General features: G+C 42.3%; 8 protein-coding genes across 14 annotated transcripts; 5 read left to right on the forward strand and 3 right to left on the reverse strand.

Moving 5' to 3' along the window:
- The first annotated feature begins 1,100 nt into the window (after positions 1–1,100).
- LOC104819152 (protein IQ-DOMAIN 1) lies at positions 1,101–3,596 on the forward strand. 3 transcript variants are annotated; one of them, XM_010549084.1, is made up of 6 exons: positions 1,101–1,323; positions 1,485–1,575; positions 1,705–2,136; positions 2,236–2,472; positions 2,581–2,703; positions 2,918–3,596. In XM_010549084.1, exons 2-6 carry the CDS (start codon positions 1,513–1,515, stop codon positions 3,509–3,511), a joined length of 1,449 nt encoding a protein of 482 aa, XP_010547386.1. In that variant the 5' UTR covers positions 1,101–1,323; positions 1,485–1,512; the 3' UTR covers positions 3,512–3,596. The 3 variants fall into 3 exon arrangements, with proteins under 3 accessions (XP_010547386.1, XP_010547387.1, XP_010547388.1); XM_010549085.1 differs by having other exon boundaries at positions 2,921–3,596; XM_010549086.1 differs by having other exon boundaries at positions 1,714–2,136.
- A 992-nt stretch (positions 3,597–4,588) lies between these two features.
- On the reverse strand, positions 4,589–5,923 carry LOC104819153 (NAD(P)H-quinone oxidoreductase subunit N, chloroplastic). The gene is made up of 4 exons (XM_010549087.2): positions 5,438–5,923; positions 5,227–5,343; positions 5,034–5,119; positions 4,589–4,905 (listed from the first exon to the last, which is right to left on the reverse strand). The coding sequence occupies exons 1-4, from the start codon at positions 5,819–5,821 to the stop codon at positions 4,848–4,850; spliced, it is 645 nt and encodes a 214-aa protein (XP_010547389.1). The 5' UTR covers positions 5,822–5,923; the 3' UTR covers positions 4,589–4,847.
- Positions 5,924–6,276: 353 nt separating this feature from the next.
- Positions 6,277–11,462, forward strand: LOC104819154 (ABC transporter B family member 25, mitochondrial). The gene is made up of 19 exons (XM_010549088.1): positions 6,277–6,577; positions 6,664–7,021; positions 7,102–7,163; positions 7,312–7,355; positions 7,442–7,544; positions 7,758–7,865; positions 8,169–8,252; positions 8,330–8,390; positions 8,655–8,800; positions 8,991–9,107; positions 9,426–9,511; positions 9,737–9,825; positions 9,920–9,975; positions 10,162–10,242; positions 10,359–10,424; positions 10,506–10,598; positions 10,696–10,760; positions 10,863–10,998; positions 11,071–11,462. The coding sequence occupies exons 1-19, from the start codon at positions 6,356–6,358 to the stop codon at positions 11,233–11,235; spliced, it is 2,142 nt and encodes a 713-aa protein (XP_010547390.1). The 5' UTR covers positions 6,277–6,355; the 3' UTR covers positions 11,236–11,462.
- A 223-nt stretch (positions 11,463–11,685) lies between these two features.
- LOC104819155 lies at positions 11,686–16,487 on the forward strand. 2 transcript variants are annotated; one of them, XM_010549089.1, is made up of 9 exons: positions 11,686–12,105; positions 12,214–12,275; positions 12,361–12,475; positions 12,558–12,681; positions 12,772–12,852; positions 13,018–13,359; positions 13,498–13,664; positions 13,758–14,596; positions 14,843–16,487. In XM_010549089.1, exons 1-9 carry the CDS (start codon positions 11,717–11,719, stop codon positions 16,294–16,296), a joined length of 3,573 nt encoding a protein of 1,190 aa, XP_010547391.1. In that variant the 5' UTR covers positions 11,686–11,716; the 3' UTR covers positions 16,297–16,487. The 2 variants fall into 2 exon arrangements, with proteins under 2 accessions (XP_010547391.1, XP_010547392.1); XM_010549090.2 differs by having other exon boundaries at positions 12,006–12,079.
- Positions 16,488–16,758: 271 nt separating this feature from the next.
- Positions 16,759–18,488, forward strand: LOC104819157 (probable protein phosphatase 2C 47). 3 transcript variants are annotated; one of them, XM_010549091.2, is made up of 4 exons: positions 16,759–17,007; positions 17,168–17,359; positions 17,459–17,667; positions 17,749–18,488. In XM_010549091.2, exons 1-4 carry the CDS (start codon positions 16,852–16,854, stop codon positions 18,302–18,304), a joined length of 1,113 nt encoding a protein of 370 aa, XP_010547393.1. In that variant the 5' UTR covers positions 16,759–16,851; the 3' UTR covers positions 18,305–18,488. The 3 variants fall into 3 exon arrangements, with proteins under 3 accessions (XP_010547393.1, XP_010547394.1, XP_010547395.1); XM_010549092.2 differs by having other exon boundaries at positions 16,765–17,007; positions 17,459–17,664; positions 17,749–18,379; XM_010549093.2 differs by having other exon boundaries at positions 16,919–17,011.
- An 844-nt stretch (positions 18,489–19,332) lies between these two features.
- Positions 19,333–21,124, forward strand: LOC104819159 (amino acid transporter ANTL3). The gene is made up of 2 exons (XM_010549097.2): positions 19,333–20,346; positions 20,433–21,124. Exons 1-2 carry the CDS (start codon positions 19,627–19,629, stop codon positions 20,979–20,981), a joined length of 1,269 nt encoding a protein of 422 aa, XP_010547399.1. The 5' UTR covers positions 19,333–19,626; the 3' UTR covers positions 20,982–21,124.
- A 36-nt stretch (positions 21,125–21,160) lies between these two features.
- On the reverse strand, positions 21,161–22,921 carry LOC104819158 (heterogeneous nuclear ribonucleoprotein F-like). 2 transcript variants are annotated; one of them, XM_010549094.1, is made up of 2 exons: positions 22,699–22,921; positions 21,161–21,945 (listed from the first exon to the last, which is right to left on the reverse strand). In XM_010549094.1, exons 1-2 carry the CDS (start codon positions 22,904–22,906, stop codon positions 21,272–21,274), a joined length of 882 nt encoding a protein of 293 aa, XP_010547396.1. In that variant the 5' UTR covers positions 22,907–22,921; the 3' UTR covers positions 21,161–21,271. The 2 variants fall into 2 exon arrangements, with proteins under 2 accessions (XP_010547396.1, XP_010547398.1); XM_010549096.1 differs by having other exon boundaries at positions 21,161–22,025; positions 22,699–22,788.
- A 207-nt stretch (positions 22,922–23,128) lies between these two features.
- On the reverse strand, positions 23,129–24,996 carry LOC104819160. Its single transcript, XM_010549098.1, has 7 exons — positions 24,795–24,996; positions 24,636–24,715; positions 24,392–24,462; positions 23,915–23,985; positions 23,747–23,828; positions 23,509–23,558; positions 23,129–23,377 (listed from the first exon to the last, which is right to left on the reverse strand). Exons 1-7 carry the CDS (start codon positions 24,903–24,905, stop codon positions 23,306–23,308), a joined length of 537 nt encoding a protein of 178 aa, XP_010547400.1. The 5' UTR covers positions 24,906–24,996; the 3' UTR covers positions 23,129–23,305.
- Positions 24,997–25,449: the final 453 nt, after the last annotated feature.

A 25,449-nucleotide genomic window follows, 5' to 3' on the forward strand; every position in this document is an offset into this window, starting at 1 on the left:
CGACATATATATATATATATATATATATATATATATTTGTCATGCTAATGTTTTTTCTCAGAATAAATGAAACTTCGTTGACAAGTCTTAAGTTGACTCCTAAATAGCTAACGGTTCATGCCATTTGACAACCGTAGAAGAACGACATGCCCACCATAATGTCCGTGCGGGGTTTTTTTTTCTTGACACTAATTAATGTTTGTACCTTATATGTGCTTCGCATGAATACGTTACATTTCTCAATTATCTACAAGTTTTTACAGATTTTAATTTGGGTACATAAATTAAATTGAATTATAATATATATATATATATATATATTATATTGGATTTTTATATTAAAATTAAATTAATTATATTTGAACCAAAATATCAAATGAAAACAAATATTGTAGAAAATATGCATATTTACAAATAAAACCGATAAAATCGAAAGAAAAATCCATATGAAATTGAATGGATTAATTAATTTAATTTTATAAAAATAGAAAAAATCCCAACAATATTCTAATTGAAACTGAAATTTCAAAAACCCATATGAAATATACATTCATTACAAACAAAAAAAACTTTAGGTTTCTAGCTATATATATATATATATATATATCATGGACATAATGATTTTAAATCATTTTTTTGTAGAATTTTAATTATTCAAGATTCAATACAGTTTTGACAAGGAAAAATGTTTTAGAAGCTTTGGGGCTGTATTTTGAAAAGTTAAAATATATATGTTTTCTATTTATTTCCTAAAATCGAATTTCACTTTTTCTGTTTTTGTTTTTAACCAAAATTGTTTAGTAAAAAAATAAGTGATTTTAGAAAATCTTGTTTTAAAATATGCCTTTATATAATTTTCTAAACAGTAAATCTTATTTTCTAAACAATGGTTATTATAAAAACTGATTCTGAACATAAATCTTATTTTCTAAAGAAGGCATATGACAAATGCTGTCTTTATCTCAACGAAAAATCGTATTTTCTAAATTGTCTCGTAGCCGTGCATTTTTTTAGAAAAACCAAACAAAAAAAAAAACAGAAAGAATGTAAAACTCGAATATACAGAGAATAAAAGAGATAAGAGAATAATAAAAAAAAAAACAAACTAAAAGTCAACAACGTTTTATGTTAATTAATAATTTACTTCTTGGTTGCTTTGGCTCTTTGGATCGTTGAATCCGTTGAAACGTTCTAACATCCGTTGCAGCATCACTTGGGTCCCACGTAACGTAACTGTGGGGCCCTTGATCTAAAAATCCTTACAACTCCTCGAAACCATTTCTTCCTTTCCCCGTGTCTGGTTCTCGAGATCAAAATGCTCAGGTATTTGTTTTTTTCTTCTCTAAATTCATATTGATTTCAATTTCAATTTTTTGTGATTATATAACAACGGATTTCAACGAAGGATTAATTGTTTTTTATATTTAATGTGGATTTAGATTTGACAATATATGTAAACGTATTTCAATATATGATTTTTCCAGTTTGTGAAAGACAAGAAGAACAAAGAAGATGGGGAAGAGATGGATTTCATTTGTGACATGTTTTTCCCAGACCCACGATAATGATCATCAGGTTTGTTTTAATCGAATTTGGTCTTCTGTTTTATTTCATTTTGTTTGATTTCAGATGATAATCTTATGATCAAATCACGATTTATGTAATTTTACTCTCTCATCCATCCTTCGTAACGTCTTTGCCAAGAAACCCCAGAAACCGAAGAAAAAATGGTTTGGCAAACAAAAGAGCATAGATTCTGTTGCATTGGTCCCTGAAGAAAAACCATCCATCGAGCCTTCAACCACCTCCCCGCCTCCTCCTCCACCGCCGCCGCCGCCGCCTCCAGCTGCCGACCCACAGCCGTCGCTGCCACCACCGTCTCCGCCGCCTCCGCCACCCCCTATTCCTTCCACGTCAGCTCGTCGTCCTGCGAATGCGGCCGGATCTATCAGATCCAAAGATGAGCAGACCAGACAAGCTCTGGCTCTCGCGACAGCGGTGGCCGCAGAAGCCGCAGTCATGGCCGCCCACGCTGCCGCAGAGGTCGTGCGTCTGGCTACGGCCACGCATCAAACCGGGAAATCACGGGAAGAATCCGCCGCGATCAAGATTCAGACAGCCTACAGATGTTACATGGTACATATACACACACATTTTGCGTATATATGTCATGTTCTTCAAATGTTTTTGATCTTGGGGGGTTATATTAGGTTTCTTGGTGATTGGATCTTGCAGGCGAGGAGGACGCTGCGGGCGCTGAGAGGAATGAGCAGACTGAAAGAGCTGTTGAAAGGGCAATACGTGAAAAGGCAAGCGACGGCCATGCTGCGTTCCATGCAGACGCTGACGCGTTTACAAACGCAGATCCAAGAAAGGAGGACTCGCTTGTCGGAGGAGAACAAGGCACGGCACAAGTTGCTTCAGCAGAGGCAACAACTGAAGGAACCACAGCATGGGACGACGACCTCCTCGGTATGATATGAATTCTCAACTCTCAGACCTTAACAAGAGGCTGAACTGAACCTTTGGACCAAAAAGTCTTCTTTCGGCATACAAATGTTCTTTTTTGTTTGGTAATAGATCCTCGCGGGGGAATTTGATGTCAGCAACAAAACGAAGGAGCAGATCGAGGCACGTCTCATATACAGGAAAGAAGCCGCTGTCAAAAGAGAGAGGGCTTTGGCTTATGCCTACAGCCACCAGGTTTCACTTACTTCTCTCGTTCTGTGCATAAGAAGATGGTTTATTGTTTAGTAACCATGAAAATAGGAGTAATAAGAATCGGCAAGAAGGGCATGATCCTAATCTTTCAATCACACTCAAAACCTGAAGCGAATCACTGTTATGTTTCAACCGATCTGTTTCGAATTCTTTGATCTGACAAGAACTGTGCGTGGTTTTACGTATACATGAGCAGCAGACGTGGAGAAACTCATCAAAACTACCGCACCAAGTGCTGATGGACCCAAACAACCCGCACTGGGGGTGGAGCTGGCTTGAGCGGTGGATGGCTTCCCGGCCATGGGACCCTCAGACTGAACCACGGAACACTGAAGACCAAACCTCCGTCAAGAGCAGTTTAACCCGTGAAACCACCAGGCCGAGGGTGAGAAGGACGGCTAGCCAAGGAGCCACCCAATTGCACGTCGAAAACGATCCCAAGAACGTCCAAATGCAACGGGCCAACCGTAGGCAAGGCCTCGGAGGTGGCGGGTCATCATCCGCGGTCAAAGACGACGAAAGTGTCGGCAGCTCTTCGTCGTTCCAAAGTTCCTTGGGTCCCAAGAAAGCTGCCGCCAAACCTAAGAGCACTGTATCATCGGCCACACACAGCCTGAGTTCACAGAAGAAGAAGAGCGTGGATGATCAGAAGAGGCCAGCTGTGTTGGCGAAGAAGCGGCCTTCGATCTCTGCGTCTTCTAGAACGTTTACGAGGGCGTTGTCGGATTCGAACAAAGCCATGGATGTCTCAAATGGAGAGAAGAGGAGAAGCAGAGGCGATAGCAGATAGTCTGAAGAACAAAAGTGAAAGCCTGAGTCGTTTCGGCCTTAAGCATGATATTCTGTAACCAAAAAAAAAAAAAAGAGAAGGAAAACAGAGGAGAGTTGTTTCGGAGATGGGTTTTGATTGTTTCGTTTAATGATATTTGCCTCGGCGTGTAAAATGATATTCTTTTTCTGTTTGGTTTTATATGCTGTGTTTCTGTCTCTGTCTTTGTCTTTGTACTTTTTTTTTTTTTTTGAATTTCTTGGAACCAAAATCAATCTGTATATCCATCTCATCTAAAAAAAAAGCTGACATTATTGTCCAAAAATTTTACGATGCTCACATGCTAGTTCATGACGACATCATTGACATATCATTAGAAAAATGAAAATGAAAAAACCCAAAAAAAGAAAAAGAAAAAAGAAAATCACATATATCTCAACTTTTACAAAAATCTTAAATAAATTTCTGAATTATAAAATTTCTAAATAAATATCCGATTTTTTTAAAACTTTCATATAAATACCAAAACTTTTAAAAATTTACCATATAAAACCAAAATCCATTAACAGTTTTAAATTTATAACGTAATTCGTCGAAAATTGATAAATTAGCCGTCAACGAAAATTGTTTTATTTGAAATTTTTTTTAAAATTTGGGTATTTACGTGAAAGTTTTGAAAATTTTAGATATTTATTTGAGAATTTTATAGATCATATATTTATTTAAGATTTCTATAAAAATTCAGATATTTATATGCGATTTTTCAAAAGAAACATGCATATGTATGTATGCATATACGCATATACTCACATATATGGATTAATCCAGAATCCTAATTAATTATGGTTATTCTAATATGAATCATGATAGATCAACTATGGTTTTACGTAGACATTTTTTTTTAAAAAAATCTTGCGGTTTTTAACTTTTTATTGCATGATAGATCATCGGTATTTTTTTTTTCTCAACACAAAAGTCTGGCGATTACACTCGAACTGTCAGTTGCAGCGGGCGTGCACGTTTTGCATGTGGAACCTCGACCAAAAAAAAAAAGAACTCCAACACAATTATTTATACTTCACGTGGCAAATATGTAGATACTAGCAATGATATAATACAGAGCATATAAAATAATTGAAAGATCGATTACAACAATCCATTTTTAGTAATTACGATTAATATGAGAAAATGTATCATTGGAATCGTTGGCCAAATTCTCTTTTTCAATCTAGGTTCGAGTTTTCATTTGAAAAAAGATATTCATCTGAATTTTCAGAATTCTGCGAGCGAAAGATGCAATTGGATCAATGTTCCGGTGAACTTTTGGATAATAAAACAAAGACAACTATGTACTGATTTACTGGTCTGGAGCTAGACTTGCAATCTCCTTAAGTGGCTTCCACATGAATTTTCTCCTGCACACAACATGCACGGATTCTCGATTAATGCAACAAAACATGTCGACATCATAATTATTATTGAAAGATTAGAAAATAAATAAAAAAGAAGAGAATTAATTTCAAGGAAGAGGAAGGGATTTGACCAGTTGCCACATTCAGCGATGACCCTGACATTGGGGCGGAGAGACGGAAGGAGCGCAAGAAACTGGAGCTCCGACTTTGAAAGAACCTGGTTCGGACCAAAAAAAAAAAAAGAGACGAAACATCGTAACTACTTGTTGGGTTTAAGGAAGGAAAAAAAAGGGGGTACGGAAATTAAGACGAAGATGTATAAACCTTAGCTTCGATGACCCAGACGACAAGGCCTTTCGCATCAGGGGGGAGAGCGGCTAGCCTGTAGTCAACTTCCGGCGGGTAATACCACCTTGCTATAGGCTGTTTCCCCAGGTGGGCCTATATACATATATATATATAGAAATTCATGCTTCATTATGTACGTATATATCCGTACGTACATACACGTGTGTGAATGGATAGAGATACGTACAGGGCAGACGGGGTAGGGTTTGAGGAGGGTGGTCTCAGGGTCGCCGAGACCGCGAGCCGAGAGGTCGAGAAAGTAGTAGCCTTGGTATCTGAGCCGGTTCAGGTACCGGCCCTCGTAGCCTCCTTCGTGGGGAGTGTATATGGCTATGGCCTTGTGTTCTTCCACGTCAGCAAGCCACCGCCCGATGTCCAGCTTCACCAGATCTCCTCCTATGAAGTCTCCTATCTCGCATCTCACTCCCTGTACTCTCCTTCTGCTTGATGACGATGCCCTTTTCAAACTGTAACAATTCCCTGTTCTTGGGATTCTCCTGCTGCTGAAGGGTTCGAGCTGGCTCGGAGGCGTAATCGCGTGTTGTACACACAGGGCTCGACAACAACCCATTGTCTTGATGCTGTGATCGTTTCGTGAATGGCGTGACCATGGATGGATGAACTGTTATTGGTTTTGAAGATAAAAGGAAGATGATGGCACAGTGTCGGGATGAATGGCAGAGAAACGAGATAGAACCGGACAGTTCTTGATTGTGACGGATCTAATTTGCAACATCTTCGTGGGCCTATGGCTGATAATTGGGCCTCCAAAATTGGGCCCGCGATCACTTACGGTCCAGGCGGACTTGGATCCGTACTATGGCGTTACAAAACTATTAAGGCCGAATTGGGCCTTCGAAATTCGGCCTAGGATCACTTACGTGTCCAGGGGACTTGGTTTCGTACTACGGCGTATCAAAGGCAGAATTGGGCCTTGGGCCTACGTAATTGAACCTTCAGAGTTGGGCCTATTAAATTGCCCGTGGATCACTTACGTGTCCAGTCGGACTTGGTCCCGTAGCGCAGAGACCGGCGAACTAACTCGGGGGAATTTCGTTCGCCAGTTCTTCTCAGGGTTTCGGTTTCGGACAGAGAAGAAGAAACCATGTCGGTGACTTCACGGCTATTCAGGGCTCGTGACATCGTCTTCTCCCGCGCTCAAGTCAAACCCTTGTCTATCTGCCCCCGTCTTCCCTCTGATTTTCACCATGGACGTCGTCCCCTCTGCAGCAGCTCCGTCTTCTCCAATTTCATCAGACGTAACTCGATTCGACCGTATCCTGCTATCAACGCCTTCCTCTCCGATCCCCGTCGCTCACCTTCATCGGTTCGTTCTTCTCGATTTCCCCGTCACCATCGGTTCTATGTTTTTTTTTTTCTGTTTGATTGTTAGCAATGGCCATTCTCGAACAGGGTTCAAATGTTAGTGGCCGCATCCTGTTCTTCTCCACTTCGACGCCCAATCCCATCAAGAAACCTTCTTCAGAATCGACTGCAGCCGACATGAAGATCCTCCGCACGCTGGCCAGCTACTTGTGGATGAGAGATAACCTTGAATTTCGCTTCAGGGTCATCGCTGCCTTGGCTTTTCTCGTCGGCGCTAAGCTCATGAATGTTCAGGTGCCTTTCCTTTTCAAGTTGGCTGTTGACTGGTTGACCTCAGCCACCGGCACGGCCTCCGCCAATCCTGCCCTGGTTGCCGCTTTTGCTACACCTGCCGCCGTCCTCATTGGATACGGCATTGCTCGTTCTGCCTCTTCTGCTTTTAATGGTGCGATTTCATTGCCTTTTCACTAAAACAGAAGTGTTTTTTTTTTGTCTCTCATTGTCTCTCTACGTCCATGATTGCAGAACTTCGTACTGCTGTTTTCTCCAAGGTTGCTCTCCGGACGATACGTTCTGTGTCTAGAAAGGTATATTGTTCAATGAACAATAATGCTCTGGGTATCTAGTAGAGATATATTCATGATTCGGTGCCACTTTTTCAACATTGATGGAGGATTACTCTTTGATGTATCGATCCCCTTCACTCATAAACCCTCTCCCCTCCTACCTTTGCAGGTCTTCTCGCATTTACATGATCTTGACCTTCGTTATCACCTAAGGTCTTTGACTTTTTTCACAAGTTCCCTCATATCACACCATAATTTCATCTGATCCTGCCTATCTTGTTTGGTTGTTTTGTGTCCAGTCGGGAAACAGGTGGTTTGAACAGAATTATCGATCGTGGTAGCCGTGCAATAAACTTTATCCTCTCATCTATGGTTTTCAATGTTGTCCCCACTATTCTGGAGGTAAAACCATTTTTCACTGCTCAACCCTTTATCACATTCATGTTTCCTAAATTCCTATTCAGCTCAACTTCTTACTTCGATTAATATCACATTCATATCAATTGCGGTTTCATGTTTGGATTCGTTATCTTGCTTTCCAATTCTTCTAAATCTAGAATTACTACACCTTTGCCTCTAAAAATGTTCGACGTATTTAATATGTATCTTCCTCAGATAACTATGGTATCAGGTATACTAGCATACAAATTTGGAGCAGCTTTTGCTTGGATTACGTCTCTTTCTGTTGCAGCCTACATCACTTTCACGTTGGCCGTGACACAGGTACTGTACATAGCTCTACATGTTCTCAGCTAGTTGAATCTAATATCAACACTATGATGCAATACTTTTGCTTATCTCATTTTGATCCAGCGTTGACTGTAATTGAACTATTTATAAGACACTTAGGACCCGTTCCTTCATGGAGCTGTGGTTTCTTCACGGGCTGAAAATGCTAGTTGGTGGTATATGGCGGTTTCTTTTCACTTTGTTGTCCCTTGGGATGATGATGGTGTCTTTTTTTCATGCTGTCTCAAATCCTTTTGCTGTCATATCTTCTGCTCAACTTTTCTCAATGTTATTCAGTGGAGAACCAAGTTTAGGAAGGCAATGAATAAAGCTGACAATGATGCTAGCACAAGGGCCATAGACTCTCTCATAAATTATGAGGTACGGTTTCACATGTCTTCTCATGTTGCTTAAGTTGCAGTTTTGATAAGTTTTTCTTCTTCTTTTTTTTTGGTCAGACTGTTAAATACTTCAACAATGAAGCTTATGAAGCTGAAAAGTATGATGAATTCCTGAAAAGTAAGTAATTTCGCTGGTTGTTTGTTTAATATGGAAAATTGAGTTTTTCAAGTTTTTCTCTTTCCCAAGAAGGCTAGTATTAGATTTATGTCCAGATAATAAGGGAACGATCCATTGAGCGTTTTGCAATGTAGTATATATATACCATCTTTTACTACTGCTTTATCTTTTAAGTAAGTAGCAGGATAAAATCGGTTGTTTAATCATTGTGCGTTACACTTCTTTCCTTTGATTCTCTTATGATGATTCTACTGCTCTTTCTAGGATATGAAGATGCTGCCCTGAAAACCCAAAGAAGCCTCGCTTTTCTAAACTTTGGGCAAAATGTTATATTTAGTACGGCTTTGTCAACGGCAATGGTGCTGTGCTCACAGGGCATCATGAACGGCCAGATGACCGTAGGTGATTTGGTAAGTGCCTCTTTTGGATAGGTTGTATGGCATGAGTTACTCCTTTGGGATTATATATTTTTGTGTGTGTGTGTGTGCAAGTGTCTGGCGTTTGTGGACATGTGCTAAATCTAACCTCCCCGTCTATTTTGTATTGGTTAATATGGTGCTTGCAGGGTTCCTAATAATTTTCATGGTTGTGACAATGCAGGTTATGGTGAATGGGCTTTTGTTCCAGCTGTCTCTTCCACTCAACTTTTTGGGAAGTGTTTACCGTGAGACCATTCAGAGCCTTGTGGACATGAAGGCAATGTTCCAATTGCTAGAGGTATCAAGAGATCTCACACCGCTTTCTTCTGCCTTATGTTGGGTGTCATTTCGCATTTTTCGTTTGTTCAACTTCCTAATCCCTCTTTCTTGATACTCGAGATGCTAATGTATACCTCATAGGAGTGATATTCTGTTAGAGTCCCACATCGGTGAGAGAGGTATTTGGGACCAATATATAAGGAGGGTCAAACCTCCACTCTCTCTCACCGATGTGGGACTCTAACATATTCAAATATATTTGGAAGAGTGTGCTTGCTGATATGGACTTCTGATGTGCTTAAGCTGTTGATAATGCTGTGGTATCTTACTGCTCCAGGAGAAATCTGACATCACAAGCAAAGATAATGCAAAACCTCTTGTTTTGAATGGTGGAAGCATTCAGTTTGAAAATGTGCACTTCAGGTTGGTGATGATTCTTATTCTAATACCACTTACTGTCACACTAATTTTGTCTACTGAGTAATATTTGGGACGGACAGTAACTTGAAAGTCGAACTGAAATCAGGAAAATTTATGATACTTTGCATGGATCAGATAACTGTTTCATGTTTTGGCTGAGGCAGAAAAGATTGTTGATCATTGACGTGTGATTCAACACCCTCTTTTATTTTTTTTCCCTAAATACAGTTATTTGCCGGAAAGAAAAATTCTAGATGGAATATCCTTTGTTGTGCCAGCAGGGAAAAGTGTGGCAATTGTTGGTACTAGTGGCAGCGGTAATTCAAACTCCTTGCTAGAATATCCAAGTTGACGAATCACAATTAATCTACTTGCAACACCATTACTTAGATTCTGTTTTGTCAATGGCAGGCAAGTCCACCATTCTTAGATTGCTATTCAGATTTTTTGACACAGATTCTGGAAATGTAAGCATTGGCTCACTCCATTTCTGGATTCAGGGCCCTCCCTCTTATGTGACCATTGTCGGAACGAATGTTAATCTCTTTCGCTTAGGTTCTGTTACCTATCAATGCCACCTAGAGAAACTTTTAATGACGAAAAGGGTTGGTGTCTGAGTTTTTAGTGAACATCTTCGCCACTTTTGTTAACAGGTAAAGATCGATGGGCAAGATATAAAGGAAGTGAGCCTAACTAGTCTTCGGAGTTCCATAGGCGTCGTTCCTCAAGATACCGTAAGTTGGCTTTTAACCATTCTTTTTTTTTGTTTTTGTTATAGTCCTCTAATTGGAAGGTTTCTGTTAGTATGGTAAGTTTTCGTTGTTCTTGACAGTAACCCTACTTCAAACAGGTGCTGTTCAATGACACAATATTTCAGAACATTCACTATGGACGTCTCTCGGCAACAGAAGAAGAGGTATTGGACTATCTTTGTTTCAGAAACCGGGCTGCATATTATCCTCGTTTCCTTTTCCTATTCATCTTTTTTTTGGTCCAGGTATATGATGCTGCTCGGCGTGCAGCAATCCATGAAACGATTTTGAATTTCCCTGAAAAATACTCCACAGTGGTTGGAGAAAGGGGGCTCAAGGTGAGTGGCATTGGAGTAGGTGTGAGTTTGAGATGTACGTTATCCTCTAATGGCCTTTCCTTAAAACCAGTCTTGAGTGGTGATGTTGTGTGTGCAGTTGAGTGGTGGCGAGAAACAACGAATTGCTCTTGCTCGGGCATTTCTTAAATCCCCTGCCATCCTGTAAGTAATTGCAGACTACAGAAAAAAAAAATCCTCTGCTCCGACAGGATTGATAACCGAAAATCGATGTATTTGAGAGATGTCTCTTCGAAATGTGGGCAGGTTGTGTGATGAAGCAACAAGTGCGCTCGACAGCACAACCGAGGCGGAAATACTGAGCGCACTCAAGTCGATAGCGAATAACAGGACTTCCATCTTCATCGCGCACAGGCTGACAACTGCAATGCAATGCGATGAGGTAAAGTTGTACTTATTTTTTGGTGTTCTTACATTTGCTTGGAACTGAAACTGAAACTGGTCGGGGATGCAGATAATAGTTCTGGAGAATGGGAAGTTGGTGGAACAGGGATCGCACGAGGCTCTACTAGGGATTGCAGGAGGAAGATACGCCCAGCTATGGACCCAGCAGAACAGCACTGTGGATTCCCTCGATGGGTTTATCAAATTGGAGGCCGATCACCTCAAACCTTTGTAAGAATCTCTCTGTAAAAATTCACATTTTATATCCGTTGTGGTTGAAGGCCGACAAATAAGCGGATGATGCCATCATGATCATGTGATAATATTTTTATTTATTTACTTACCGGCAAATCTCGGCGGTTCTGTTTTGTAGCAGTACCCTTTAGTATCAGTGTCATGATCTATTGTGTACCTTTTTAATACCATGATCTATATAATAAAGTTTCTGCTCTGAATTTTTTATGGAATTTTCCCAATTTTATATGAAAATATTGCATTTAAATTATTTTCTAAATAATCCGTATTGACGAGGTAATGAGTTTAAAAAAAAAAATAGAATCCGAATTTGGCGCAGAATTAATTAATTATATAATATAAAAGAAAAGCCCAAAAAGCCCAAGCCCGTCATCGAGGCCCAAGAGGGGGAATGGGAGAGATTTGAGATTCAGGTGGTTTGTTTACGACTTCATTCCAGTTGAATCGAGATCGCGGGATCGATGGAGGAGTACCCGGAGGAGCTGAGGACGCCGCCGGTGAGTCTGGTGGCTCTGGTAGGATGCTCGGAGGTTCATGCCTCCGTCGCTAAGCACCTCCATTCCCAGCAGCCTCCCATCAATCCTCTCGCCTTCCCCGACATCTCCCACTTCTCTCTCCTCTTCTCCCCTCAGCATCAGACTCACCGATCCTCTTCTCTCCGAGATCCTCTCTCCCTCCCCGACTCCTCTTCTCAGACTTCCAGCGGCGGCGGCGGCATCTTGAAACGTGATTGGTTGCTCAAGCATCGCACCAAGGTCCCTTCTCTCATCGCCGCCTTCTTTCCCTCTCATCACATCTCCGGCGATCCCACTCAGTGGCTTCAGGTCTGCTCCGATCTCGACGTCCTCAAGTATTTCCTCTTCTCTCTCTCTCTCTCTCTCTCTCTCTCTCACACCCTTTTCCCCAATTACTTTTCCTACAAAATATGCCGGATTAACATCTCGATTCTCATCCCCAGATCCGTAATTCGTCCGAAGAACATCAAATTGGTGCTCGTGGTGGTCCAGTCTTCTACCCATGGTAACATTCAACGTTTTTTCGCTCTTATTGCTGTCCCTTCACCAGCCCTCGTCGCTTACTCTTCCTTGGCTTCTCGTTTGTATAGAGGAAATGAGCGAAGATCGTCTAACGGCACTGCGCAAGCGTGCTGAATTAGACTCTAAGTACGTGCTTTTCTTCGATCCCAACGTGGACTCTGAACTCAAGCTCTCTCTCTCCAGGCACGTTTCTCTCCTCTTGTCTTATGCAACACAACACACCATCTTTGTTCTCGGCATTACCTGTTGTACAATATATCTGCAGGATGGCGTCAACATTTGCAGAGTTATCCCTTACCTATTACAGGGAAGAGGGACGAAGAATCAAAACTCGAATTGAGAAAAAGAACTTCAATTCCATTGACTTGAATGTTCGATACTGCTTCAAAGTATGCTTTTCCATTTCTTTGGCTTAATTGAACCACTCTATTAAGGTATATGGGGAAACCGAGACTCATTCATCACACCATGACTGCTAGGTCGCTGTATTTGCAGAGTTTCGTCGAGAATGGGCTGAAGCCTTGAAGTTTTATGAAGATGCTTACACCACCTTGCGTGATGTATTTTCTTTGTCACCTTTTCCGTCTTATTTCCCTTGCACTCTGTCATATACATCATAAGTTTTCTACTTTAGTTGACAAGCCTCTCTAGATACGTAAATGGTCGTCACAGTCGGCACAAATCTGCCACTTCTTTAGACTGAGGAGTTTCATTTCTTCAAACAGATGATTGGTACATCGACAAGGTTGCCTGCAATTCAACGCTTGGTCGAGATTAAAACTCTAGCAGAGCAATTGCATTTCAAGATATCCACACTTTTATTACACAGTGGAAAGTTCGTAGAGGCTGTGACATGGTTTCATCAGCATAAAGCGTCATATGAGAAGGTTGTTGGATCTCCAGAAGTCATTTTTCTCCACTGGGATTGGATGAGCCGGCAGTTTCTTGTTTTTGCTGAGTTGCTGGAGACAAGTTCAACAGCTGTTCAAAGCACTTCATCCTTAAACCAAGGAACAGCTGAAAGACTTTTGACTGAGTTTGAGTTTTATCCTGCATATTACTATCGGGTCAGGCATTTTCTCTTATGTTTACTAGCGAAAATATTAATATCCAAACAGTGTTGGCTTTTCTATTTTTTTTTTCAGTTCATTTTTTTCTTCCTAAAATATTTGTGTTTTCATCTTGTGTCTGTTTCCTCAAAGCAGTTAGCTGCTCATTACCTCAAGGAGAAGAGATCTGCTCTGGAACTTGTGCTGTCAATGTCGGAAGCTGCTGAAGAGAATGATAGCAACTCTGAGTCTGTTGCACCATCACTCTATGTGGGTCAGTTTGCTCAGTTACTTGAGAAGGGAGAAGCTCTTACATTTCACCCGTAAGTAGTTTGTGGTTAATGCCTACACATCAGTGCCTATCTTTAAATATCATTGTGTAATATGTTTTGCTTTTCTATTCTCTTGTTTTACAGTATCACAGATAGAGACTACACGCGGTTTGCAATTTCTGAAGCAAAGAGATTTCAGGATTCCTTTGAAATTATTGCTTGGCTGAAAAAATCTTATGAATCATTTTCCAACCTTAAGGTCCAGAGGATGGCTGCTCTTTGTGGATTTGAAGTAGCTCGGGAGTACTTTGGTTTGGCTGATTACATCAACGCAAAGGAGTTTTTTGATATTACAGCAAGCTTGTACAGACAAGAAGGCTGGGTAACTTTACTTTGGGATGTGTTAGGATATCTGCGAGAGTGTTCGAGAAACCTTGGTGCTTTGAAAGATTTTGTAGAAGTTTCCCTTGAAATGGCTGCTCTACCTGTAACATCTGCCACTAGCCTCCCGTCTTCTGCGTACAAAGAATATGGTCCTGGCGGGCCTGCCAATGATTCAGGAAGAGAAAGTATACATCGAGAAATTTTTACTCTAGTGTGTGGTGGAACGGAGCTGTCACCTGAGGGAGAAAGTAATCTCAAAGTAACCAGTGATAGTCCCCTTCGTCTTGAGATTGATGTCATCAGTCCCCTAAGACCCGTGCTCTTATCTTCTGTTGCTTTTCACGAGCAGATAATCAAGCCTCACGCTTCATGCTTTATTACTTTGTCACTGCTGTCTCATCTACCAGTTCCCGTTGACATAGATCAGCTGGAGGTCTATTTCAATCAATCAGAGTGCAATTTTATAATTAGGAATGCCCAGAGGCCTTTACTGGATTCTGTATCTGATGGTGAATCTAGTGGTCGCCGAGTAGAGAGTGAGCCATCACTGGTGCTTGTGCCAAGCAAATGGTCACGCTTAACATATGAAATTAAGCCTGGTGAGTGGAGTTATTTTTAGAGGTTTTATTTGAATCTTATTATTTTACCTCCATCTGTGGTGATTTGTTACATCGAAACCGTAGGCCAATTTCAATCTTTTTACCTAGTTACAGTGTTGTATCAAATTCGGGTTTTAACCTAAAACACTGTTCTGGAACTTCCCAGAAAAGCAGGCCCAAGTATGATTGTTTCTGGATTCAATTTCCAGTTTATCGGTTCTCACATTAGTTCTTTTCTGCTGGCAGATCAAAGCGGCAAGCTTGAATGTCTATCCGTTCTTGCAAAATTAGGACCCCACTTCACGATCTGTTCGAGAGCTGAAAGCCCTGCATCAATGGGGGATTTACCTATCTGGAAGCATGAGAATCGTTTTGAAACTCTTCCAACAAAGGACCCGATTCTTGCATTATTTGGGCAGAAAGCTACCCAAGTCGAAGAACCTGAACCGTTGGTGGATGTCACTCTAGGCGCTTCTGGCCCTGCATTAGTTGGTGAGGATTTCACAATGCCTATCATGATAACTTCAAAGGGCCACTCTGTATATAACGGTGAACTCAAGATTAACCTAGTGGATGTGAAAGGTGGTGGTTTGTTTAGCCCCAGAGAAGCAGAACCATTCTCTTTAGAAAGTCATCATGTGGAGCTCTGTGGTATTACCGGGGCAGAGGGCAGCAAGGATTCTCAGTCTGAGGCAGATAAAATAAAGAAAATTCAGCAATCTTTCGGGTTGGTTTCTGTTCCAGATCTAAAGGAAGAGGAGTCATGGTCTTGCAAACTAGAAATCAAATGGCACAGACCCAAACCTGTCATGCTTTTTGTGTCGTTAGGTTACTCGCCACATGGCACTAGTGAAGTCAATGCCCAAAAGGTTCACATTCATAAGAGCTTGCAGATTGAAGGGAAGACTCCGCTTTTGATTAGCAATCGGTTTATGTTGCCATTCAGGAGGGACCACTTACTGCTAAGTATGATCAAACCGGTTCCTGATTCTGAAGACATACAATCTCTCCCCTTAAATGAAAAAACTGTGTTAGTAGTCAATGCCAAAAATTGCACAGAGATTCCACTAAAGCTGGTGTCTATGTCCATCGAAGGTGATGACGAGGTTGGAGGAACTTCATGTATGATTTTGCATGCGGATGGAGATGGAGACCTCTCAGACTGTGCAGATCTTATACCGGGAGAAGAGTTCAAAAAGGTTTTCATCGTGATTCCGAAGGTGAAAACCCCGAAGCTCGGTCTTGGAACAGTGAATCTAAAATGGACAAGAAGGCAGCAAGGGAACAACATCAGAGAGGAATGGGTTTCTACTACAAAACACAAACTCCCTGATGTAAACGTGGAGGCATCGCCATTGGTTGTGAGTTTGGACTGTCCTCCTTATGCAATTCTTGGAGAGCCTTTCACGTACGCAATCAGAATCCGAAACCAGACACAGTTGCTGCAAGAAGTGAAGTTTACTCTGACGGATGCGCAGAGTTTTGTCTTGTCCGGTTCTCATAGCGGCACGGTCTCGATTCTTCCAAAGTTAGAGCACATCTTAAGTTACAAAATAGTACCGCTTTCGTTGGGACGGCAGCAGCTGCCGACTATTACTGTGTCATTTGTGCGATTTTTCGCCGAGTTTCAGCCGTCTGCCGTGGCTTCTAGCGTCTGTGTTTTACCTTCAAGGCCTCAAGCCAAGTCTGCTGCCGAGTGATATCATCATCGGACAGATTTTTTGTTGTTCTTTTTCATGGTTTTGACGAGTTAGGTTCTTAAGAAGAGCAGACGGCAATTGAGTTAATGTGATGTTAATGCAACGATGTCCATCCACCTTACCCGCATTTTTTTTTAACTCTTGAGATGTCAGACGAGATTTCTATTTGTAAACTATTTTTTTTTTTTTTTTTCAAGAATCCTCCTTTAATTTTTTCAATCCTTAAATTTTTTTTTATGAATAGAAATTTTATAAATATCTATTGTTCGTATGTAGTAGTAATACTATAGTATAAATACATAGAATTATTTTCCATATATAAGTGAGGTTGTCGTTTCCGAGATACAAAAGTTCGAAGAGGAAAGTGGGGGAGACAAAGGCGTCTGTATTTTGATTTGACAATTCAACAATCAAGTGGATGACACGTGGCGAAAAGGGTGTCGCTTGGACAATTGGCGTGATGTGCGAGGGAAATAAGGAGAAGGGGAGGGAGAGGGCGAAGCTATTTTTATAAGGCTACGATCGAAGAAGAAGAAGAGCGATCGAAATCTGGAAATGGCTCCGGTGACGGATGTATCGGCGATGATAACCACGAGTCTGGAGGCCCCAGACGAAGCGTTCGACAAAATAACGCAGCTGAGCTCCGGCAAACCTCCCAGGAATCTCTCCGTAATCCGCCATTGCAGCAGCAGTGCCTGGTTGATCGATTCCGTTGGTTCATCTCTCTTCTTTGCTGATTTCTTTCCGTCCATTCCTTTTTCTCGCGTATCTTCAATCGGATCTATTATCTATCAGGCTCTGAAAACGGCGGATGACAGATATGGTTCCAGTTCAAACTTATTTATTTGTCCTCTGCTATGATCTGTTGCAGGAAGGAGATGATAGATTTGGTTCCAAGTCTCCAATAAATGAGGTTTCCAAGTTTCAGCCAATGTTCCGATCTGGTAGTTGCTCGGACAAAGGTCCCAAACAGTTCATGGAAGATGAATTCATATGCGTGGACGATCTTCAGGGGCATCTCGGCTCTGCAGCAAATGCCTCCCCTCCAGGAGCTTTCTACGGGGTGAGAGATCAAATTATTTGGCCGACCCTTTGGAGGCAATCTCTTTAGGAAAAGAAAGATAAGATCTTGATTGTTGAGAGATCACTCTACATGTTGTAGGTGTTCGATGGACATGGCGGGGTAGATGCTGCATTGTTTGCAAGGAAGAACATGCTCAAGTTCATAGCCGAAGACCAGAACTTCACAACCAGCAGGAAGAAGGCTATAAGGAGCGCGTTCGTGAAAACAGACCACGCATTGGCAGATGCCTTGTCCCTCGATCGAACCTCTGGCACCACCGCCCTCGCTGCCCTGATCTTGGAAAGGTGGTATGATAAATCTCTGTTGACATGATGCGGCATTGTTTCTTACACTGATGAACATGACAGAATGTAAGGGGGAAAATGCAGGACAATGCTGATAGCAAACGCGGGAGATTCAAGAGCCGTGCTGGGGAAACGAGGGAGAGCGATCGAGCTATCAAAGGATCACAAGCCGAACACCACCTCGGAAAGGCTAAGGATCGAGAAACTCGGGGGCGTAATCTACGACGGATACCTCAACGGGCAGCTGTCGGTGGCTCGAGCGCTGGGCGACTGGCACATCAAAGGAGCCAAAGGGTCCAAGTGCCCGCTGAGCTGCGAGCCAGAGCTGGAGGAGATAGTGCTGACGGAAGAGGACGAGTTCTTGATAATGGGATGCGACGGGCTGTGGGACGTGATGAGCAGCCAGTGCGCGGTCACGATGGTGAGGAAAGAGCTGATGAGCCACAACGACCCGGAGAGAAGCTCGAGGGCGCTGGTGAAGGAGGCTCTGCAGAGGAACACGTGCGATAATCTGACGGTGCTGGTTGTCTGTTTCTCGCCGGAGCCGCCGCCGAAGATCGAGATCCCTAGGTCCCACAAGAGGAGGAGCATCTCCGCCGAAGGCTTGGATCTCCTCAAGGGTGTCTTGAACAACGACTGATTCAGCTTGTTTTTTTTTTTTTCCCGACGCCGGCTTGTGAACACACGTTTGAGAGATGAACTTTTTTCTGTTGTATGCCTTTTGCTTCTGAGAAGTTTTTAACTCTTTTTGTAGTTCAAAAGCTACAAGTTTTGATCCGATATTTTTCTTGCAATAATAAAATTGTCGATCAGTTTAGATTGGAGATGGACAGTTTGGTTTTGTATCGGATCCATTCGAACCAACATTTAACTTTATTGTATAGAATCCGATATAAAAATCAGAACTGTACTTAGATATATCCGGGGAAAAGTATGCACACTAACTTGGATCTTCTCTCGGGGGATTTTCGGTTCGGTTCAGATAATGGATTATCATTATGGACGTTTCAGGGCGATTCTTTGGAATCGAACCATACTGAATTAAAAATATGATATTTTTCTCCGAATCGTTCGATATAACCGAATTTTCTAAAATCGAACCGAACCGAATTATAAAAACCCGGAAAACTAAACTTTTCTTAAGAAAATTTTAATTTTTTTAATAAATCGAAACCGAACTGGAATCGAACTGAACCGAATATAAAATAATAATCGATTGACATATAATTTTTTAAAACAAGAAAAAATCGAATCGAATTATTCCTTAACAGAATACCGAAACGCAAACATAATCATTACCGTTAGGGAACGGGAGATGTGTAATGGGCCAAGATGGGCTTTTAAATAATACTGTAAGCCAGCCCAGAAAAGAAGGCGGGGCCCACAGTTGGGACGAAGGCGTGATAAAGTTGGCCACAGATACGTGGAGGTGCAGATTTGATAGCGACGTCTACGTTTCAAACGCAAAACACCATGTCCTCTCCTCTTCTCTTTCTTTCAATTATTGTTTTGATAGCAATTTCTACTATTCTTCTAGCTAAAATCTCATTTCTTTTTTTTTTATAAATACAATTATTAAATAAATTCATTCCCTGTGAATCTTCTAGACACCAATTACTCCACGGATCAATGCGTTATGGAGTTCAAACCGACAATAAACCAGAAATGATATTCTGAGTATTTTGTTTAAACACTAAATATCGTTTGATTTGTTCCTCATTTATTATTGGTATATTATAAAATCTGTTATATAAATATCAAGTGAGACCACTCGTTCCTCCTTGATTCGTCGTCGGGCGAAGACAGAGACCGAACAAAAAAATTTCATATGACGAGACAGTGACCTCCTTCCTTTCTCTTCACGAATCTCCCAAGTTTTTCTCTTTTCTCTTTTATATTTCATCGTCTGGAACTGGAACTGAAACCATTTCTGAGATTCAGATCCGACAAAATCGGGGAACAATGGGGAACTACGATCAGGAATCGGCAGGATCGTCGTCGCAGACGTTACCTTGGATTCCGACAGAAGACACGCCTCTGTTGGGACCGCGGAAACTGTCGTCTCACTCGAAAACATTCGCGAATGTGTTCATCGCCATTGTAGGGGCAGGAGTGCTGGGCCTTCCCTACACCTTCAAGAAGACGGGATGGCTGATGGGTCTGCTAATGCTTTTCTCCGTCGCCGCTCTCACCTTCTTCTGCATGATGCTCCTCGTCCTCACCCGTCGCAAGCTCGAATCCCTCACCGGCTTCTCCGAGATCGCGTCCTTCGGAGATCTGGGCTTCGCCGTCTGCGGACCCGCCGGTCGTCTCGCCGTCGACGTCATGCTCGTCCTCTCCCAGGCCGGCTTCTGCGTCAGCTACCTCATCTTCGTCGCCACCACTCTCGTCAATCTCTTCAGCCGCGGCGCTCATCGGATTCTGGGTCTGGCCCCTTCCTCCTTCTACCTCTGGGGATGTTTCCCTTTCCAGTTGGGTCTGAATTCCATCCCGACCCTCACCCATCTCGCCCCTCTCAGTATTTTCGCCGATATCGTCGACGTCGCCGCCACTCTCGTCGTTATGGTCCAGGACGTTCTCATCTTCTTGGAACGACGACCTCCTCTTCGTGCCGTCGGGAGCCTCTCTGTCTTCTTCTACGGCCTCGGCGTCGCAGTCTACGCATTCGAAGGGATCGGCATGGTACTCTTTCTTCTTCTTTCTTTTCTCTCTTCTTTTCTTATCCTTTGAACCAAAGCTAAGAGCCTGGATATGGGTGGCGGAACCAGGTGCTGCCGCTGGAGCTGGAGGCGAAATACAAAGACAAGTTCGGGAAGGCACTGGGGCTGGCCATGGCATTGATCTCGGTTATGTACGGAGCGTTCGGCGTGTTGGGGTACATGGCCTACGGCGAAGAGACCAGAGACATAATAACAACGAACCTGGGAACGGGGGTGGTGAGCACACTGGTGCAGCTAGGGCTAGGCATCAACCTCTTCTTCACCTTCCCGCTCATGATGAACCCTGTCTACGAGGTCATCGAGAGGCGGCTCTGTGGCTCACGCTACTCGATCTGGGTCCGCTGGTCCACAGTCCTCGTCGTGACCCTCGTTGCTTTGCTCGTCCCTAACTTCGCCGACTTCTTGTCCCTTGTCGGAAGCAGTGTTTGCGTCGTGCTCGGCTTCGTCCTGCCCTCTCTGTTCCACTTCCGGGCTTTCAAGGACGAGCTTTCCCTCAAAGGAATGGTGGCCGACGTTCTCATTCTTCTTGTCGGCCTTGTCATCGCCGTGTCCGGCACCTGGACCGCCTTGCAGGAAATTTTGGCCTCCAAGGACTGATTCTGGTCCTGAAACTGAATTCATTTTATGTAATATACCGTACATTACTCTCCTCCAACTTACCCTGTTTTGTTTAATCACATCACCTCCTATATTTGTTTCCCTCTTATGAAATGCGATGATCTATGATGGAATTGAACTCAGCCCAGTTTTACTAGAGCTGCCTTGAATCTGTAATCTTAACATAAAGAGTAAATCTGGATAGTTTCTGTTTTTCAGCAAAAATATTCTGAAATTCACATCTGAAAACATCCTAGAAATGATACACAGACAAGAACAGACACCAGCTCTCAACGCCTGGACCTTGACTCAGCAGTTCTTCTCGCCTCGTCCAGCGTCGATGGGAACAGCTCCACATACCTTGTCCCGATCGACATCTTGTCCTTAGCCATCGCCCTCTTGGCCTCCTCTGCCGTCTCGAACTCCACGTATGCCTCTCCAGTGGCCTTCCCGTCTGGCCGATACACTATGCGTATCCTTTCTTCAGTCACCTTGTACCCGCCAAAAAACTCTACGATCTGAGATTTCTTCACTGAATAAGGGAGGCCTCTCACCTTGAGAACCTCAGCGTATTCCACCTTATCTTTCTCACTGAACTTCTTTGCATTGGAGGGCCCGTTATCGTCATTTCCATAGATTCCTTCGTAGTTTACCTCAGCAGCCACAGCATTGTAGTAATCCTGCTTGTAGCACCGGAAAACCTCCACATATCTCCGGCCCATATTCTGTCGGTCTCTCTGCAGTGCAATCTCCGTCTGCATAGGCCCAGCAAATACAACAAATGCCTCTCCGGAGAATCTTCTGTTTTTGTTGACCAGGAAGACATCCACGATGTCCAATCCGGCAAAAAACTTGAAGATGTCCACGTCAGTGCAGTTGAAAGGAAGACCCCTCAAGCGTACCACAGGGAATATCGGTGGCTGAAATCCGCCACCATATCCGTAGGGTGGGATGCCGCTGCCAGCTGCAAAGTATGTATTTGATTGCATCATTCTTTGTCTCTTTGAGCCGACCTCCGAAACCCCCCCGCTTCCCAACATTGCCCTTCAATTATGCAAACAAAAGAAACCCGAAAAGATCCCCCTCTCATCCAGTTAATATAACCATACCCAACCCAACCTTCCCTGGCATCTGTAACTATCTCTATATCCTCTCTAAGCAAACATCGTATGACCCCTACACCAATAACATGTCTCGAAACTCGAAAGTGCATCTACGGCTTGCAATTGCCAAACATTCGCCACTCGCAACACAAAGCATAAACTTGAAAACAAAAACAGGGCAATGATTCATGGAAAATGAACGATGCGAATGGAAACATCATCCAAGAGAAAAAAAAAGACGCAAACAGAAAAGAAATGAGGCAATTTTGACACCAAAGGCAGATGTGACTATGTGAGGGCAATTTCTGACGAAAAGGCTACCCCATAGAGTTTCCCATTAGTATCCGACAAGCAGACCATACCCTGTTGTTCTACATGATGTAACTTGTACACCCCTAAGCCCAGAATCGACCAACAAGATCCCAATCGGACACCGATTATACACATATATGCATCAGCTGGAATTCTTAAAGGCCTTAAACTACTTGGACGTTCCTAATGCAATTCGTCGGAGACCGAGGGCAAACAATTAAATGATGAAGGAAAAAAAAGAATAAGGAGAAGAAACAGATAAACGAGATGGAGATGGCGTTCTTCCAAAAATCACTGCTTACCCTCTGGATCCGTACATGACCTGTCGGGTCGGTACCTCGCTGATTTCCAGAAATTCAATTCTCCGACTCTGCGGGGGCGGGGAGGGAAGGTGGCGTGCCCTAAATAACCCCCCAAAAAAATACTTGCCTCTCCAACCCGAAGGGTCTCGGATAAGCCCAACAAAATGGGCCTATTTACCTTTAAATGGGCCTTAATGGCGAATGCCATTATTAATCATCGCCCATCTACATGCCTCATGCTTTGGTTTGCAATTAGTTCGAAATTAATAGATGCAAAGAGCTTGGACGACCTGATCATCAATTTGGGATGAAAATCAAACCTGTCGGAAAATATTTGACCGAACAAAATTTAAGTATTTGAGCCTTTTGAATCCACATCGCTTTTCTGACGTATCCAAACACTATATATATATATATATATACAAATATATCAAAACAATTAATAATATCAAATGGATTGGCATATGAGGCCGTTTAAACAAAAAACAAAATTGAATATACAAATTTAACATATGGTGTTATTGAAGCTGTTGATCTCTGACAACGGGAACAATTAATTTCTCCTAAACCGTAACAAGGCCTGCCTGTCCGCATGGAACCGAATGATTTAGAATTCGATGGCTCTGCAGACGTATTTGCTAACTCTTGTGGACAGTATCAGCCAAGGTATGATTCCAACCTGCACCTCATAATCAAACAAGAAATATTCATCTACCAAACAGAATTGGAGTGATCTATAAAGCAGAAACCCTAAAAAGTGCCCCAAAAAAAAACAAAAAAAGATTGAGAAACAAGAGAAGAATGGATGACCATAACATGGCCGCTCAGCTCCCCTCCTGCTCCCCAAGATATCAAGCGCCCTACGATAAGGTGTAACCAAAATTATAGCAGCTTAATGGAAGATCCTCTGTTTCACTGAGCTTCTTGTCTTATGCACATATATGTATATATATATCTGAAGCTGCATCAGGTATATGCTAATGTAGAAAGCATAATACGCCATGACCGCTAAAGAGATTTAGCAATTGGGAACATGTTAGGGTCTCACCAAAGGGCTGCACCAGTTGTTTAGGGACAATGGCGATCGGGCTCCTCCAGAACCAAAACACCCAGGAGATATATATCACAGCCTATATACAACGAGTGAGGGGTAGAGACTCGGTAATGCAATGGGCTCAGATGCAATGAAGAAGCTTGACTAACACCAAATACTCACCTTGGAAACAAATAGAACCTTTCCGTACAGCTCGTAAGACAGGTTTATTTCTCTCTTTTGCAGCTCCAGGCCTGAAATGCAGAAATGTATTATACAGTTTCATCACTACAATATGGAGAGGTGTGCCTCTTTATGTAAAAGATAGTGAAGCATGCCTAGCTGAGAGAGAGAGAGAGAGCAAGCTACCAGAAACAAAATCAAACTGGAGGCTTGGACCCCTCTATCAGGTATAAACCTTGTAAAACTGAGCCAAATGGTTCAGAGCCAAAGAGAAAAGAGTTCTATAGTCTAAGGTCACGATTCGATGTTCATGTATTCCTGATAATATTCAGATCTATAGCTAACTGTGATCAGTATTCTGAATGCCAAAATACTGTTTGCTCTGTGGTTAACCAGTGAAAGCATCCAACAAGAAGACGCATACCCAAAAACTAAGAGTAAACAGAACCTAATTTCTAGCAAGAAGAACATACTCACATTTTGCAAGTTCCTTTTCCTTAGCAGCCGCCAACCTCCTAAGTTTTGCCGCTTGGGCGAATGTGGATGGCCTACGAACAAAGAGGAAACCCTGATGAAATACACAAACCCTAATCTGGATTTCTCAAACCATGCGGCCTGATTATGTGCCTAATCTCTAATAGATGAAAGGTATAAAAAAGAACAGCACTCGTCGTCATCATCAGACAGACGCCGAATTTAACAAAAACAAAATGCCTCTTACTCAGAAAAGGTGCCGGCCTCTTTCAAGAGACGCTTAATTTCGGATCGCAACTCGGCTTCTCCCGTGTTCCTGGATCCGTTCTGGAGAGAGAATTCAAGTAAATCAAATCTCAGATAGATGGAACTCAAAATCTGGAAGAATGCAGGGCCAAAGGGTTACCTTCTTTAATCGGTCGAGCCACTTTGACAGCAACTGGAAAAGGACGACGATGAAGAAGGACAGAGGAGCGACGAAATGGACGCGACTGTGCACCAGGCTTTCTCCTCCCATGGCGCTTCGCTGATGATCGATCTGGAATTCTCGTGGGAAATCTCAGGAGTTTCCTTCCTCGGTGTTTTATCGTTGGGCTATTATTGTTTACACAATCTCTCCGAGGCAAGCCCAAACAGTACTTCTTTAAAATCGAAAAAAAAAATCAAACCGATCTAAACCAAATAAAATTTAATTAAAAAACCGAATTTTCTTAAATTAACCTGAATCAAAATAAAACCGAATTCAATATAAACATCGGATCGTTAAGTTTTTTTAAACCGAAATAAATATAATCTAACCGACTTCCAAAATGCCCAACAGAAAGAAAATCGGTTTAAAAATCTAGACCAAAAGATTCGTGAACCATTTAAACCTGAAAAATTCCGACAACAGTCAGGTTCGTGAATCATTCATAAACACGGTTTAAAAATAATAATAATCTGCGAAATATCATGTTATGGTTAATAAATATCATAGTCGAGCTAGTACTTTATGCTCTCTTTTTGTATTCATACAGCAAAAATATACGATACTTCTTTTTGTACTTGTTTTTAAAAATCAT

Source organism: Tarenaya hassleriana, unplaced genomic scaffold (assembly GCF_000463585.1).
Source record: "Tarenaya hassleriana unplaced genomic scaffold, ASM46358v1 Cleome3, whole genome shotgun sequence".
Lineage (NCBI taxonomy): Eukaryota > Viridiplantae > Streptophyta > Magnoliopsida > Brassicales > Cleomaceae > Tarenaya > Tarenaya hassleriana.

Coding starts and splice junctions, on each gene's coding strand:
- LOC104819153 (XM_010549087.2), bottom strand. CDS start 5,821: ATGGGTTGTTGTCGAGCCCTGTGTGTACAACACGCGATTACGCCTCCG. Junction 5,344..5,437: donor AACCCTACCCCGTCTGCCCT/GTACGTATCTCT, acceptor ATATGTATATAG/GCCCACCTGGGGAAACAGCC. Junction 5,120..5,226: donor TCTGGGTCATCGAAGCTAAG/GTTTATACATCT, acceptor GGTCCGAACCAG/GTTCTTTCAAAGTCGGAGCT.
- LOC104819155 (XM_010549089.1), top strand. CDS start 11,717: ATGGAGGAGTACCCGGAGGAGCTGAGGACGCCGCCGGTGAGTCTGGTG. Junction 12,476..12,557: donor CTCAAGCTCTCTCTCTCCAG/GCACGTTTCTCT, acceptor ATATATCTGCAG/GATGGCGTCAACATTTGCAG. Junction 13,665..13,757: donor GAAGCTCTTACATTTCACCC/GTAAGTAGTTTG, acceptor CTTGTTTTACAG/TATCACAGATAGAGACTACA.
- LOC104819152 (XM_010549084.1), top strand. CDS start 1,513: ATGGGGAAGAGATGGATTTCATTTGTGACATGTTTTTCCCAGACCCAC. Junction 1,576..1,704: donor CCCACGATAATGATCATCAG/GTTTGTTTTAAT, acceptor GTCTTTGCCAAG/AAACCCCAGAAACCGAAGAA. Junction 2,137..2,235: donor CAGCCTACAGATGTTACATG/GTACATATACAC, acceptor TGGATCTTGCAG/GCGAGGAGGACGCTGCGGGC.
- LOC104819158 (XM_010549094.1), bottom strand. CDS start 22,906: ATGGCATTCGCCATTAAGGCCCATTTAAAGGTAAATAGGCCCATTTTG. Junction 21,946..22,698: donor GTCATGTACGGATCCAGAGG/GTAAGCAGTGAT, acceptor CATACTTTGCAG/CTGGCAGCGGCATCCCACCC.
- LOC104819157 (XM_010549091.2), top strand. CDS start 16,852: ATGGCTCCGGTGACGGATGTATCGGCGATGATAACCACGAGTCTGGAG. Junction 17,360..17,458: donor CTCCAGGAGCTTTCTACGGG/GTGAGAGATCAA, acceptor TACATGTTGTAG/GTGTTCGATGGACATGGCGG. Junction 17,668..17,748: donor GCCCTGATCTTGGAAAGGTG/GTATGATAAATC, acceptor GGGAAAATGCAG/GACAATGCTGATAGCAAACG.
- LOC104819154 (XM_010549088.1), top strand. CDS start 6,356: ATGTCGGTGACTTCACGGCTATTCAGGGCTCGTGACATCGTCTTCTCC. Junction 7,164..7,311: donor TACGTTCTGTGTCTAGAAAG/GTATATTGTTCA, acceptor CTACCTTTGCAG/GTCTTCTCGCATTTACATGA. Junction 7,866..8,168: donor TCACGTTGGCCGTGACACAG/GTACTGTACATA, acceptor AATGTTATTCAG/TGGAGAACCAAGTTTAGGAA.
- LOC104819160 (XM_010549098.1), bottom strand. CDS start 24,905: ATGGGAGGAGAAAGCCTGGTGCACAGTCGCGTCCATTTCGTCGCTCCT. Junction 24,463..24,635: donor GAGGCCGGCACCTTTTCTGA/GTAAGAGGCATT, acceptor CTTTGTTCGTAG/GCCATCCACATTCGCCCAAG. Junction 23,986..24,391: donor GGAAAAGGAACTTGCAAAAT/GTGAGTATGTTC, acceptor TCTGCATTTCAG/GCCTGGAGCTGCAAAAGAGA.
- LOC104819159 (XM_010549097.2), top strand. CDS start 19,627: ATGGGGAACTACGATCAGGAATCGGCAGGATCGTCGTCGCAGACGTTA. Junction 20,347..20,432: donor CATTCGAAGGGATCGGCATG/GTACTCTTTCTT, acceptor TGGCGGAACCAG/GTGCTGCCGCTGGAGCTGGA.